General features: G+C 39.1%; 1 protein-coding gene across 1 annotated transcript; it reads left to right on the forward strand.

Moving 5' to 3' along the window:
• The first annotated feature begins 185 nt into the window (after window positions 1-185).
• LOC308686885 (ependymin-like) lies at window positions 186-14,080 on the forward strand. The gene is made up of 6 exons (XM_081358959.1): window positions 186-392; window positions 8,719-8,753; window positions 9,425-9,559; window positions 11,360-11,546; window positions 12,860-12,947; window positions 13,774-14,080. The coding sequence occupies exons 1-6, from the start codon at window positions 302-304 to the stop codon at window positions 13,892-13,894; spliced, it is 657 nt and encodes a 218-aa protein (XP_081215085.1). The 5' UTR covers window positions 186-301; the 3' UTR covers window positions 13,895-14,080.
• The last annotated feature ends 2,016 nt before the right edge of the window (window positions 14,081-16,096 follow it).

Genomic DNA, 16,096 nt, shown 5'->3' on the forward strand with positions numbered 1-16,096 from the left:
TAATCCTGATCCAGTAATTACAGGTTAAAACTCGTGGATCAGGTTTGTAATGTAAACTCGCTGACAGGGAAAACCCGGCGACTGGATGCCGGACTCTGAACTGAGAGAGAATGAGGAAGTTCAGGATCAGGAGTGTGTTTATCCCTATGGTTTATCCCTATGGTTTATACTGTCACCCGGCGACCGGATTACGGACTGAACTCTGAGTGAGAGTGTCAGTGAATGAGGAAGTTCAGGAGTGTGTGTTTATACCGAGAGCCTCGCGACTGAAGGTCACACACACTGAAGGTTCTGGTTTATCATGAACGTCATGAAGTCTCTCCTTCTTCTCTCGCTGGTTCTGCTGCTCATCTGGACCGGAAGCTGTTCCGCTCAGAGACCGAGGCGATGCCGTAAGTGTGTTACTCAGACCTGTACTGTAATAATCATCTGCATAATCATAATAACATGCTACTGCGTGATTGTTATAATCATGTATCATCTTATTTACGCGGATCACAGGTGCTCTGAAGAGTATACCATGGTACATGTCTGAAAAATAAACAAAACAAAACACTTTGCAATATGGTTTCATTTCTTAACATTATTCGAAATAACAATTATTTATTAAATATTTATTAATATCTCTAAAGCATTTATTGATCTCAGTTAATTAATCTCAACATTTACTAATGCATTATTAAAATCAAAAGTAGCCTATCTGTTAATATTATATAATGGACCTGAACGGGTATAAACTAACAATGAACAGTTTTTTTTATTACTTTAATAAAGATGAACAAATACTGTAAAATAAATGTGTTTCTCATTATTAGTATGTTATTAATGCTTTAATTAACATTAAGCAATGGAACCTTATTGTGAAGTGTTACTGTTTTTAAATGTCTATAGTTTTGATTAAGTTTTAGTTATTAGTTGTAGTTTATTTAGTTTGAGTCATTTTAGTACTTTTATTTTATGGCATTTAATGTTTATTTTATTTCAATGATTTTTCCCCTGTACAGTTTTAGTGTTACTTAACAATAATAACCCTGTTCTGGAAATGTTGATGTTTGTTCACACAGTGTTAAAATGACTATAATTAAGAGATTCAATTATTTCTATTCGTCAAAAGTGTGTTTCTGAACGCAAGTCACTATTTCAGATTTCTTTTATGTGTATATCATAAGTTAAACTGAATTCAGTGAGGGTTATGCTTAAAACAAATGTATTTATTATATTTATTTATTTGCAATTCATTTAATTTAGGTAATTTAGATGGTCATGCAGTTTGACATGCATATTTAAATGTAGTTTATTAATCAAAATCCCACGTGAGAATGATTCAGCATTTAAACTGGAAGACTGGAAGAACTGGAAGAGAGGGAAACTTGAACATGTGAACTCAGTCTTGTGCGCTCTCGAGACGCAAGTCTCTCCTCAGAATCCTCCTAATCTACTCCTCTTCCCCTCTTCCCCCACTCCCTCTCCCTCAAGCTGAGATCACCAACATTCACCCAAGAATCTATATGGTTTAATGTGAATAATTATCATACTAAGTATTACACATGTCTGGTATCATTTGAAATGTCTCAGTGCGACTGGTACAAAGGTCTCATTCCCAAAGAAGTAAACCAAAAGGTAATAAGGTATTACGAGTTTAGAGATAACTCGCGCACAGAGGAGGGTGTGTCTTCCAGGCTATGGCATCCTGTTCTCAAAGGTGTAAACTCGATGCAAATTCCCAACATTAGCAAATGTTTCCATGTAAATCAACCTCTGCCTCCAGTAAGTCTGACGGTGATTAAAGCTACAATATGTAATTTTCTTTGCCGCTAGCGGTCGCTAACCTCTTACAATAACAAAGGCGTCGGTTGATGACGCATAAGCGGAATTATGGAACTTGCTGTCATGCCGAAGGATCTAATAATGTTTATGGATGAGTGAATGCATTGATGTTTTTAACATGACTGTGAATGAAGGTTGCGATTGCTAATGAGAGACTGATATCAGCGCCACACGCGAGTCCCGCGGATATAAAGGAATGAGGACATTTCATTCTACCGAACTAACTTACCCGCAAGTGCTGAATTAATACTCACACAGGGCAGTTTATTAGACGAATTAAACTTGTGAGGTAACTAGGGCTGTCAATCGATTAAAATTTTTAATCGCGATTAATCACATGATTGTCATGAGTTAACTCGCGATTAATCGCATTTAATCGCACGTTTTTTTATTTGTTCTAAATGTTCCTTAAATTAATACTTTTCAAGTTTGTAATACTCTAATCAACGTGGGAATGGATAAATATAGATGCTTTATGCAAATGTATGTTTATTATTGAAACCATAGTCAATATAGAGCATGAAGACGAGACATGTTTCAAAGGTCATAGATGTTTTTCAAAGAACTTGTTCATGTCTATTAGACATGTAGAAAGAACAAAAAAATGCCAGGTTACCATTACTTCTCTTTCTTTGCACTGAGCAATTTACTAACACAAACATGTTTAGATTTTTGCATGACAGGGGCAGCTCTTCTAAAAATGCTAAATGTAGGCTACATTAATTATTAATTATTTATTATTACATTGTAGTTTGTCTCTCTCTGTGCCCATTTTGATGAAGCTAAATTCTCAATAAAAATGCTTTCATTGGTATATTTTACTGTTTCTGTTGTCAACGGAATGGATTTGAAAAGGTGACTGAAACGTGACCCATTAAGACATAACCAGCTCTTCCTTCTAAGATGTTAAGTTAATCTGCACAAAAATTCTGATAATCGAGCCGTCGTCTGGTGAAATCAAATACACATAAGATAAAGACAATATCTGTGCTCTGATTTCGGCTATACTTGTAAAATTAGAGAAGCAACATAATATCTGTGAATTAAAGAGCTGCTCCTCCGCGCGAGATGCAGAGAGAGAGAGAGAGAGAGAGAGCGAGAGAGAGAGCGCGAGAGAGAGAGAGAGAGAGAGGCGCGCGCGCGTGCTGGGAGAGCAGTACCGGCGGTACCGGGAGATTCTCAGAAACTAAATAAGGTTTGGGCGCTTTGTTGAAGGGAAAAAAATCGCTAAGGGGTCTGCAATGTCGCTAAGTTGGCAACACTGTGTATCTCCATTTCTCCAACTAGGGGTTGGGCCACGGGTCAAACAGAAAATACGCGCTGCGTTAATCGCGGGTTAAAAAAATTAGTGCCGTTAATATGATTTTGCGTTAACGCGTTATTAACGCGCTAACTTTGACAGCCCTAGAGGTAACGCAGCGCTATTTCACTTGCTCTACACTAGGGCTGAACGATACATCGAATTTTCATCGTCATCGCGATATGAACTCGCGCGATGAACACATCGCAACAGACAGCCTGACACGATGAATAACACCTGGTTCAGATTACAAGATTTTTGTGTCTGTTACGATAGTCACGGTGTCAGATTACTCGTTTTTGACTCCTAAAATCTTGTTGTGTCATGGACAAGAAACATGTCAGACTACACGTTGCTTTCCGACCAGTCATCGCGTGCCGTCACACGCAATATTAAACAATGTTATCGCACATCGCAGCTTCAAAATTGATGGCACCCCTGATAAATATGATAAAAAATGGCTGTAAAAAATAAATCTGCATTGTTTATCCTTTTGATCTTTCATTAAAAAAAACACAAAAATCTAACCTTTCATTGAAGTAAAAGAATTGAAAGTGGGGGTAAATCACATTATGAAATAAATGTTTTTCTCCAAAACATGCTGGCCATAATTGTTGGCACCCTGTTATTAAATACTTTTTGCAACCTCCTTTTGCCAAGATACCAGCTCTGAGTCTTCTCCTATACACAAATCCGCCGCAAACTCTATGGGCGCCGCCATCTTGCCTGCCGCCATTACTGCGTGCCTGCGAAGTGTGAGGGTGTGACACTTGCCGGTGTCCTCTAATCAGTGGCGTGGCGTGGGAAATATTTCTGAGGAAGCCAATTAAGACACAACCTCTCTAAGCTGTGTGTTTTAAGGGGTGGGGGCAGAAAATCATACGTTACCATTTATATGTTGCTATTTGGATGAACTATTAGAGCGCCCAGCATCATCTTACCGGGACTTACGCTTGTTACAATCCAACACTTTGAGCACGGACGCTCTCTCTCTCTCTCTCTCTCTCTCTCTCTCTCTCTCTCTCTCTCTCTCTCTCTCTCCCTCTCTCTCTCTCTCTCTCTCTCCCTCTCCCTCTCTCTCTCTCTCTCTCTCTCTCTCTCTCTCCCTCTCTCACACACACACACACACACACACACACACACACACACACACACACACACACACACACACACACACACAGTCAGTCCTCTTAAACATCTTTCATGGTGATTTTTATTAAAACATTCGCAGATAGGAAACGCCAACGGTAAGCAACAAGAAGATAACCTTTTTCATTTAATACACCCTTAAATCGGTGTGACGCTCATGTAAGGATAATACACAACAATAAACAACAAAGTGCACTCACATGCTGCTTAGTCAAAGCACGCAAGAAACAGTAAGAAGAACTATAATCACATTAAAAAAAATAACACATCGCTAAATGGGCAGTACAGACCAGACGCTCTCTCTCGCTCTCTCTCACACACTGCTGCTGTAGAGGCAGTTTAGTAAAATATTTATTTATCAAATACTCCAAATCTCCACCCTCCATAATTACAATTAATAATTTTAGCTAACTAGCTAAACAAGATGTCAACACAAATCCACAAATCTTCCGCTATTTCATTCATTGACGATGATAACGTGATGTGATTGGCCTGATGCCAACAAGTTCATGGCTTCCCTTGACACTGTCCTGGCCAATCACAGGGGAGCAGTGTCGTGACAATAGCGTCACCTGATTGGTTAATCATTCTTTTTTTTCTATCAAGGGATGCCAACTCAGCCTGGCCTCCTCACAGACACAGGGTGCAGTACCATGTTTTCAACGCTCATTCACCATGTCACTTTTATAGGGGCGCTGTTTTACACATCATAAAACGCTCAGTAATGAATGAAGAGAGACGATGAGGAGATGACAGAAGGATTGCGTAAACTGTGAAAACAAAAGTGTTTATTAAATGACGATTATATTCTGAAAAAGTGAGGAAGCCTGGCTTCCCTTGGCCTCCGCAAGAAAACGCCACTGCCTCTAATACCCCTTTTCCTCCAAAAAAGAACTGGTTCGGAACTGGTGCTGGTTCAAAGTTGGTTCAACTTGCGAACCTTCTCAGGACCTGTTTGTTTTTCCACTGACTAGAGAGCCCAGCGAACGACGTCGTCACTGTGTACGTTGCCATAGGCTACGTCTTAAGGGGGTGTACACCACCTGAAAATCCAAGAACATCAGCAATTTTCTGATTTCTGAAAATTAATATAAAACTTGCAGCACAGGGTGAAGTCAGTATACATTAACTACGATATGAGACACATGCAAATTTAATATAGAACTATGTAACGTCGGTTCAATGGCGCTCTGTTGCGCGACAGGATTTTGAACACGGTCCTGAGCCGTTGCTGGGCGCCGCGGACAGACGCCGAAAGGCACCGCCGGTGTGTGTACACTTCTAGAGAATAATGCGTTCGAATTTAAAAGACGCGGCGCGGCGCTGAGCTGAGCTGCGCGTCCGGTGTGCGACCCCCTTTAGCTTTCCTAGAAACACTTGCGCCAAATTCAAACATAACAATTACAATGGCGGAATACATCGTCTTTCTGCAAATGTTTCTCCTTGCTTTGCGATCCTATATTGGGGTCAGAACAAGACGTTTAGAACACATTTGTGCTGTTCGGACGGAGGTTAGGCTACGTTCGAGAAGAAGTTCAACAATAACCCCGCCTCCAGCATGACGTGGATAAAGAACGGTTCTAGTCCAGCAGAGAGTTGGTGCCGCTTTGGAACCAATTTTCCTGGCCGAGAACCGGTTCTTTGGCTGTCGAAACACAAAGAACTGGTTCGCGAGTAGGCACCGGCTCCGAACCGGCACCAGCACTGCCTTGGTGGAAAAGGGGTTAATATGACATTTCAATGAAAGCGGATCCTGGGGCTTAAATATTGTGATTGTCAAAACATTTTAGTTACTAAACTGAATTTTATTAGGTTTAGTGACAACATGTTGCAATGTTTATATTATATGGTACAATTTCTGGTACGTTTTTTTTTATTATTGCTTGAAACAATGTCAGGATTTCAATTCAGTTCAATTCTTGTGATTTGTTTTAATATTGACTAATTTGGATAAATATTAGGTACACAAGATAGGCGTTAATTTTTCTCAAGAAAAAAAATTCTCACCTAATGCTGTAAGTTAAACATACAGAGAGCCTTATCAGCTGGCAGTATTATTTAAGGTTAAAAATAACTCAAATTAAATATAATACGTTTTTTTTTTATTATTATTATAATAACAACTTTATTTAATGATATAAGAAAACATATAATAAATATGTAATATAGTACACATATTTAGCAAAATACTCTCTATAGCTCTTTTTTTCTTTCCTGAGGTAAATGTTATGTGACATAATTGTTTTCCAGCTGTTTTATTGACCCTTTCCGCGGTTAAAAAAACACTGATTGATCGATATTATGTATGATGAATATACATTTCGGTAGGTTATGCTACTGTTTCTTTTAACATTGTTCATTCGTGTTTAATTACTATTAAATTATGATCGGTTCACGTGCCATAGGGATCTGTCACGTCACATTTACAAACGCCAAAATATTTATTGTTTGAATTTCATAATAAAATTGACAGAATCTGAGATTTTTTTCATATCATAAGTAACCTGCTCTGTCTAGTCTGTCGGTCTCCGTGTCCTCTTTGCTTCGCGATTTTTCTGTGCGTGAGAAAATGGATGTGTGGCGTGAGAGCGTGTGAAAAGTGTCAATTGCGTGTGTCTCACGGTGAAAGCGTGAGAGTTGGCAGCTTACAGGTATTCAACATTATTTTATTAATCATCTGGCATGCGAGCTTCAGAACGTACAGGGCATTGATTGAAGGTCAGAATTACATGAGCTCCGGATGGATTGGCCAGATACTGCATACCTTCGCAGATGAGCTCACATTAAAAGGTGTTGTGCGGTTTTCACAGGCAGTGAACTCGTACCATAATGTGTCAGTAACAATATAGAGAGAAAACTGCAAAGTTCTCGAAGTAGTGAGTGACTGCATGGCCGGCCGAGGGAAGTGTTGTAGCCATACAGCAGGGCGACTGTACAAAATTAAAGATGAATAGATAAAAATAACATTTCGTACAGCTACATCTGCTACAGCCGCTTACGGGACCAACACTACTTCCTTAGCAGCAAGGCACGCAGTAATGGCGGCGCTGCTTTACTTCCGTGTTTCACCGGATTTGTCTATAATGCCTGATGAGTTTGGAGAACACCTGACAAGAGATCAGAGACCATTCCTCCATACAGAATCTCTCCAGATCCTTCAGATTCCCAGATCCATGTTTGTGCTTCTTCTCTTCAGTTCAGCCCACTCATCAGGTTTTTATCTGTTGGTATTTGCTAGAATCCATGATGTCATGTTTCTGAAGAAGATGTCCAGGACCTCCAGCAAATAAATAGGCCCACAACACATAAGATCCAGCAGTATATTTAACCGTAGGCCTGGGGGACTCTTCATCCCTGTTTGCACCAAACACATCTGGTGGGTTTGCTGCCTAAAAGCCCTTTTTTTGTTTAATCTGCCCACAGAATCTGCTCCCTTTTGAAGATCCAGTCATGTCTAACAACTGAATATGCTGGAGTTTATTTTTGGAGGAGCGAGGAGGATTTTTCTTGAAACCCTCCCGAACAACATGTGGTGATGTAGGGGTTGTTTGATCATTTTTTTTAGGCTTTCTGACCCCCAAGACTCCAGTAATCTCTGCAATTCTCCATCTGTGATCATTGGAGAGTCTTTGGCCACTCAAACGTTCCTCCTCACCGTCCATTAAGACAATATAGACACACGTCCTCTTCCTGGCAGATTCGTCACATCTTTAGTTGATTATAACTTCTTAATTATTGCCCTGATGGTGGAAATGGGGATTTTCAATTCTTTAGCTATTTTCTTACAGCCACTTTCTATTTTGTGATGCTCAACAATCTTTTGCTGCACATCAGAACTATATTCTTTGGTTTTACTCATTGTGATGGATGATTGGAGGGAATTTGGCCTTTGTGTTTCCTCATATATAAACTCCTGTGAAACAAGAAGTCATAGCTGGACAATTTCATGTTCCTAGTCACGCTGGTGTGGTAAATGAAGGTAAATATTAATGGGAAAATACTTAAGAGATATTTTTCTCATAAAAAATTCTAGGGGTGCCAACAATTATGGCCAGCGTGTTTTGGAGAAAAACATTTATTTCATAATGTGATTTGTGGCGATTTGTAACTCAAGTTAGCCTGTGATGTGGAGAGGATGTAAAACATTATAAAAAATTATTAAAAATATAATCAAACATTCGCTCACTTTTAATGATGCTCAGATATCATTAAAACCCTTTTCATTTATGGAGTTCGATGAAATAACGAGGCAATACATATGAGAAAATGTATTTCATTTAATCTTGTTGTGTTGCGTAGAAGGAAAGACAGTGCCGCGCAGAAACCGTCGCCGTATGATTGGAGACCGCCGCTCTTTCCCTCATGACCGCTGGACTGATGAATGATATGAACCATAAAGCAGATTCACATGAGTTATTAATGCTGTAATGTTGCTTTAACAGACACTCCGCCGCTGCTGTCCGGCAGTATGAGCGTGGTGAGTTATTACACATTACTGATTATGATTATGATTATGATGATTCTAACATATTATTGACTCAATCAGCTCTCATAAGAAAAGCCCAGACGCTTCAAATACAGAAGCTTTTATTGCTTCCATCATGGGATCATTTTATGGATTTAGTGTTAACTAATTAATTTGGTTTTAATTTGTATTTATTTATTTCATTTTATGAATTAAACGGCATACTTTATCACAAGAAAAAAGTAAAATAACCTATTAAACATGAAATTATTGCACAATCATGCAAGACATTTCTTATATGGAATCTTTCTGTTCTGTATAGAACTCACTGAAGCTTTTCTCTAAGTTACACATATATATTTACAAATATTTCTAGTATTTCTATAAAAATCTATTTCCAATAAATTCTGTTTTTTTAAACTTTCCATTCATCAAAGAATCCTGAGAAATAAAATGTATCAGCTTTCACAAAAATCTGAACTGTTTTCAACACTGATAATAATCATAAATGTTTCTTGAGCATGAGATCCTCATATTAGAGTGATTTCTGAAGGATCATGTGACACTGAAGACTGGAGTAATGATGCTGAACTTCAGCTTTGATCACATGAATAAATTACACTTTACTGTGTATTCACATAGAAAACAGATGATGTTTTTACTGTGTTTTGTGTGTGTTTCAGAGCGCTCGGGAAGGTCAGGACTGGGCGTTTGCTAAATATCGCTACGATGCTATTGGTCAGCGCATCCGTGTGTGGGAATTCGGAACCTATGAGAGCAAATCGTTCCATCTGAACATGTTGTTCCTGTTTCGAGAGGTGAACCACAATCACTGAGGAACTAGCATAATTTCTCCTGCACACGTACTGAAACCCAAACCTGTGAAATATCAGCCCTACAGGAACAGAAACTGGCCAGAAATGATTTACTCCTCACTGAATACAGCTTTAATATACTGTCAGAAGATCACATTCAGAGACAGAGTTTGTTTGTTTCACGCATTTTAACTTGGACAGTGTCAAATCTATAGAGAATATATATCGCTTTAAGGCCTTTAAGCACATGCGGAAAATGGCATTATGTTTTATTATGCAAGCTTGTAACCACTTACATCATAGATGGACCAAGACCAGACCATTTACAGCCAATACAGGCAATTTACCATGGGAAATACATGTTTTTTTAATGATTTATGTGGATCGAGACACCGCATGCCAGTCAGTCTGACTTGCATAGTTATTGCCAGTTTTTTTGTGTTTTTTTCCTGTTATAGCGCCACCAAGTGGCCAGTCGCCTTGTCCTTTTTCACACGACCACAGAGCGAGCCCGTACACACGTGTACCAAGTTTGGTGAAATTATCTTATTCCGTTCAAGAGTTACAGCCGTTTTAGTAAGAGTGGCCATGCCCATTTCAACCTTTTTTGCGTCCTGTCTCATACATAAAAACACTTTTTATTTTTGTTGATAATTATTGATATTCAGAGTCCAGAGAAACTGTCTGCACTGGTTTGGTTCCAATCGGTTGGAAAAAACAACAAAACTAGTTTGGAAAAGTAGGTTCTTTATAAAATCAAAAGACACACGATTTAGGAGTTATGAGCGGGTTTGTAGTTTTCCCCGCTGTAGCGCCCCCGTCAGGCCGAGTGAAGACCACCAGCCCTCAAAGTTTCCCAGACAGCAACACAGTGTCGGCCCAGATGCGGCCCGGATGTGGGATCCATGTGTACCGGATGTGGGCCGGATCTGGGCCGACACTGTGTTGCTGTTTGGGTCACGTGTCTACAACTCACGGTTTGGTCTGGCCGAACACTTTTAGGGGAGAATGCTGATCAAATCAATAAAATGATAATAATAATAATAATCATGAAGCTAAATAAGAAACAAAAATTAAGGAATCAAAATAAAATGATAAACTTAAATGATAAAATATAAATATAAAATGCTAAATAAAAACAATAATAATCATGAAGTTACATAAAAAAATAAAAAGTATTTTAAAATAATAATAATAGAAAGGAGTAAATGCGTGTCCCGGACCTTGCTGTGTGGGACCGTCTCTACACAGGTTTGGTCAGTCACTGATCTGGAAAATCCTGAAACTGCGCTAAGATTGAAGTACGAGTTCTCTGTCAATATTCTACTCAATGGAAAGTCAAAGTGTCTAAATAAAAACGGGCTAAATTCAGCAGATGTTAACTGAACCGACACACACAGTTATGGTTGATCTGGAGCGATGAGAAGGACAGTCAGTGTGTGTGTGTGTGTGTGTGTGTGTGTGTCGAGTCTTGATTTCACACAGAATCAGTGATCAAACATCTAACATGAGACACAGGAGACAGTGTCGTTTCTGATTTTATTTGAAAAAATGTTTAATAGATTAAATACAGTAATACATATTTTTTCCTTACTTTTTATTTAACTTATATAAACCCAGACAGTGTCGGCCCAGATCCGGCCCAGATCCGGCCGTGTGGAATCCGCGTGTTTCAGGTGTGGGCCGGATCTGGGCCGACACTGTGTTGCTGTGTGGGAAAGCATCTGATATTGTGTTGAGATGGACCGTGCTGATGTGTGTGTGTGTGTGTGTGTGTGTGTGTGTGTGTGTGTGTGTGTTCAGCATGTGGTGTACTCCATGGACTACAAGAACAGAACCTGTCAGAAGAATCCTCTCCACTCCGACTTCCACCCGTCCCACATCCCTCGCAACGCCTCTTGGCTGGCCCAGGTGGTTCTGGGAGGCTCGTCGGCGCCGGGAGAAGGGCTGCTGGTCAACACCTGGACCGGAGACGTGCCGGAGACCGCAGGTGACTCCAAGCTCAGTCCCATCCGAGAGTCAGAGGAACGCTTCACATCCACATGTGACCCTGTCACACACACACGAAAGCTGACACTGTTTCCGGATAACTGAAGTGCATTCAGTACTAAATTACTTCGCATTTAGCAGACTTTAAATATACAAATTTAGTATACTAAAAGTACAATCGCAGGGCGTTTATATTAAGTACATAAGTATGTGACCCTGGACCACAAAACCAGTCACACGGGTACATTTAGGACAATATTTGGCCGAGATACAACTATTGCAAATCTGGAATCTGAGGGTGCAAAAACATTGAAGTTGTTCATTTAAATTGGCGATTGTGCAGCTTTCACTCACAGAAATAAATGTTTTATATATTTACGGTAGTAAATTTACTAAATATCTTCATGGAACATGATCTTTACTTAATATCCTAATGAGTTTTGGCATAAAAGAAAAATCGATAATTTTGACCCATAAAATGGCTATTGCCTCAGATATACCCGTAAAACATTCTTCACTCTGAGGAAACAATGAAACGTCGATGTCAGTAAAGAAGCTTTATTTTGAAGAGTGAAACACAGAAGTGCTTTACTTAAAAGTGATTACAAATAATAATAAAATTAAATAAGAAATAAAAATGAATAAAAATTATTTAAAATAAATTAAAAAAAAATTCTAATAAAAATATTCATAATAATAATAATAATTATTATTATTATTAAGTTAAACAAGAAACAAAAAGGCATGACAACTTAAAATGTATTTAAAAAATGAAAAAAGGAAATGATAAAAAAATAATAATAATGAAGTTAAATAAGGAATAATTTTTTTTTAAATGCAACAAAAATAATAAACGTGAAGTTAAATGATAAATAGAAATAAAGGAATAAAAAAATTAAATAAAAAAAAGATAAATAATAATCATGAAGTCAAATGAGAAATAAAAAGTTAGGTATAAAAAAATTAAATGTGTTAGTTAATAAAATACAACTTGATTTCAGGTCCACTGAATAATATTAAGAGATGCAGCTTTTGATTTGAACTATGGATTAGTGAATGTTGAAATTAACATTAGCTGAGATTAATACACAGTAATAAAGTATTTTTCATTATTAGTTGATGTGACCATAAAACTGAAACAAATATATTGTCAGGTGAAGTGAAACAACATCTTAATATCTTTTTTCATGCAGATGTGAACCTTTTCCTGAGCAGTAAATCCCGTCTCATCCCACATTTCTCCTCAGTTCCTCAGAGTAAAGCTGCAGTGAAGAGTGTTTCACACACACCTTTAACAGTGCTTGTCGTCTCCAGGTAAATACATAGCCACGGTGACGGAGTTCGGCTGTATCCCGGTGTCCACGCTCTACTACACGCCACAGTCCGGCTGGGTCGTCACCAGGTAACACACGCTTCAGATCACACACACAAACACAACAAATCAGTCGATGTTCCGGTGCAGCCCTCGTCATAGTTTAATGTGGTCCATTCAAAATCGATTCTCAAAAGCCACAAATCAATTTTTTTTCCACATTTATTGATCTACCACCCAAAAGCCAGTGTTAGTGTTCCTCCGCTGTTCTTGCGTGTTACAGCTCATGCTGGGAGATCTTACGCGTGTTTAATCTTAGACATCAATAACCTGATCATGTCTGATCGGACAATTTTCATCTTTCCATCAAAATCCTGTCGATTCATTGAATGCATTTGAAATGTAGAGTTGGGTTCTGTGTTAATGTGCCCAAGTGTTCCTAAAATAAAAAGAGTTTAAGAGTTCTTTTTATTAATTAACCACTTGTAAACTTATGTTCACTGTTCTTTTTAATAAACATAGGACTTGAAATTAAATCTATATTCACTGAGTCGAATCGAGAATCGAAATAAAAAATCAAATTTAGAATCGAGAATCGAATTGGAACATCTGAATCGAAACCCAGCCCTAGTAACATACAAATTTTTTTCATAAATATATATATTTTTTAATAAATAAAAATAAAAACACATAAACAAAACATAAAACCGTGCAAAAACATGCAACATTTTAAATTGATGACAAGACACTAATTTTTTTATCTTCATCTCAGTCTGGAGAAGATTCCAATCCGAGGTTTACCTCGCTCGCTTCTGGCAGAGCACACACACACACACACACACACACACACACACACAGTAGTTTGACTCGGACAGTAATAACAGCACATTAACAGTAATGAACGTGTGTTTTCCAGCTACTTTAACGCCGTGACGGGGATCGAGGACCCGGAGCAGTTCATTCCTCCTTCGTTCTGCGATGGCGTCGAGACCGAAGAGGAGAACCTCGACTTCTTCAGCGGATTCTTTAGTCTTTAACGGGCTTTAATCGCATTTGAAGGATTTTCACATGCTTTTTTTTTACGTAAACACCTTGTTTGCACATTTCTTTTTAATTGCTGATGCTGCTCTTTATGATTTGCTCACTTAATTCATCTACGGTTCATGTCAATCAAAAGCACTTTAATCAATTAAAAAAAGGGAAAATAAAGGTTTTATCTTTCAGTATTTTCTTGCGTCGTCTTTCTGACTGTCAGCTGTAGCGTTACAGCAAGTCAAGTCAAATATATTTGTATAGCACTTTTCACAATACAGATTGTATCAAAGCAGCTTCACAGTATTAAATTAAAATAATACAGCAAGGTTTGTTTCTAGTGGAATTTTTTGATTGATAAAATAAGATTAAATATCCCCAAAATATCCCCAACTTAGCAAGCCAAAGGCAAAAATGGCAAGGAGTGCGATCTAGGTTATCCTAAAGTCCCTGTGGTGTAAATCCAGCTTTTAATGTTGTTTATGTGTCTATGTGGTGTTTTTAATATGCTTTAAGACAAACCATGTGTAAATTCATAAGTTGACAGCATTGCTGAGTATTTCTCCTTAAAGGGGTCATCGGATGCAAAGTTCACTCAGAGAATGTCTAATAAGGGGAGAACTTCCACTCTCAGGGTGTATTCACACCAGGAAAGTTTTTTGCAACCTATTCTCTTGCTATGTGAGCCACGACTTCCTGTTGTCGAATGCGCATGCGTCGCGTCTGAACGCGTTGTTGTCTTTGGAGCTCTATCGATTTGATTTATAATTCTTGATTTTACTCTTTAAACTTACTTACAACAAACATTTTCTACTTTTCCTCACTGAGAAGCACTACTGCTCAAACCTCATAGTTACAACGCGGACTGTTGAGCAGACGTGTCTCAAGCCTGTTAGTGATTCTACGCTGGATACTCTTATAGGTTACTCCCGGGGATCACGGCTGAACGCGTCTTCTCAACACTCACTCACAAACATTTTTCACCTATCGTGCGTCTACTCTACACCCGTACCACTTAAAAGACGGATTATATCTAAGACGCTTGTCAGAAATTAGTATTAATTGATAGCATCACTGGTAGTGTCGTTGCTAACTTACTGTCCATCTGTTAAAATGGCGAATATATCAGATGCAAGTAGTCTACCTTTTGGTGCAGGTGAGGACACATTTGAGCTGCACGCGGTACAGTCTGAGCTGGAAGCTGTTGAGAAACAGATCCACGACCTTTTAGTGAGACAGGCCGAGCTGAGAGACCGGCGTTTGGCTCTCGAAACATCACGCGCTGATGCTCACAAATCAGAGATTAATGTTACTAACCGGCTGACTCCGACCTCGTCTACTCCGTGCGTTACTCGGCATCGGTCCCGAGCGCCAAGGTCGCGATCAGCCATGGTCTCGTTCACTCCGGCTCCAACACGCCACCACGAAGCCTGGATATTTCCGCAGCGGAAGACGCGAGTCAGGTCTAGACCAAGACCCTCTCCGACCCTCCCGGTTTTCGAGTTATCTACACAAAACCGCTTCTCCGCTCTTCGCGAAACAGAACGCGATGCTGTGATCATCGGTGATTCCATTGTTCGGCACGTCCATGCTACATCAGGTAAAAATAAGGTGCACAGTCACTGCTTTCCTGGTGCTCGTGTTTCTGAAATCGCTGCTCGCGTTCCCGAGATTCTGAACGATAACGAGCGCGTCGGAACTTTGGTATTGCACGCGGGAGTGAACGACATCAGGCTGCGCCAGACGGAAGTTCTGAAGAAAGACTTCAGGAATCTGATCGATACGGTACGCAGCACATCGCCTGATATAATGATCATTGTGTCAGGACCGCTTCCCACGTACCGTCTAGGACATGACAAGTTTAGTAGATTATTCGCGCTAAATGAATGGTTAATGTCATGGTGCAATGAGCAGAAACTGCTCTTTGTAAATAATTGGAATCTGTTTTGGGAGCGTCCTAGGCTATACCGTGCTGATGGCTTACACCCAAGCAGATTCGGATCGGATCTTCTGTCAGATAACATCTCCAAAATGTTAAATACCTTTTGACTAGTAAACAAAAGTCCAAATCATAGTCTCTGCTGCACCAAATTAACTGATATAAATACTAGTGTAGAACATTGCATAGAAACTGTGTCTATTCCTCGTTTAGTGCGATCAAATAATAAATCTACTGCAGGATCTAGGAAAAATCTAATTGTTATTAA

This window comes from Scardinius erythrophthalmus (assembly GCF_964197995.2).
Source record: "Scardinius erythrophthalmus genome assembly, chromosome: 2".
Lineage (NCBI taxonomy): Eukaryota > Metazoa > Chordata > Actinopteri > Cypriniformes > Leuciscidae > Scardinius > Scardinius erythrophthalmus.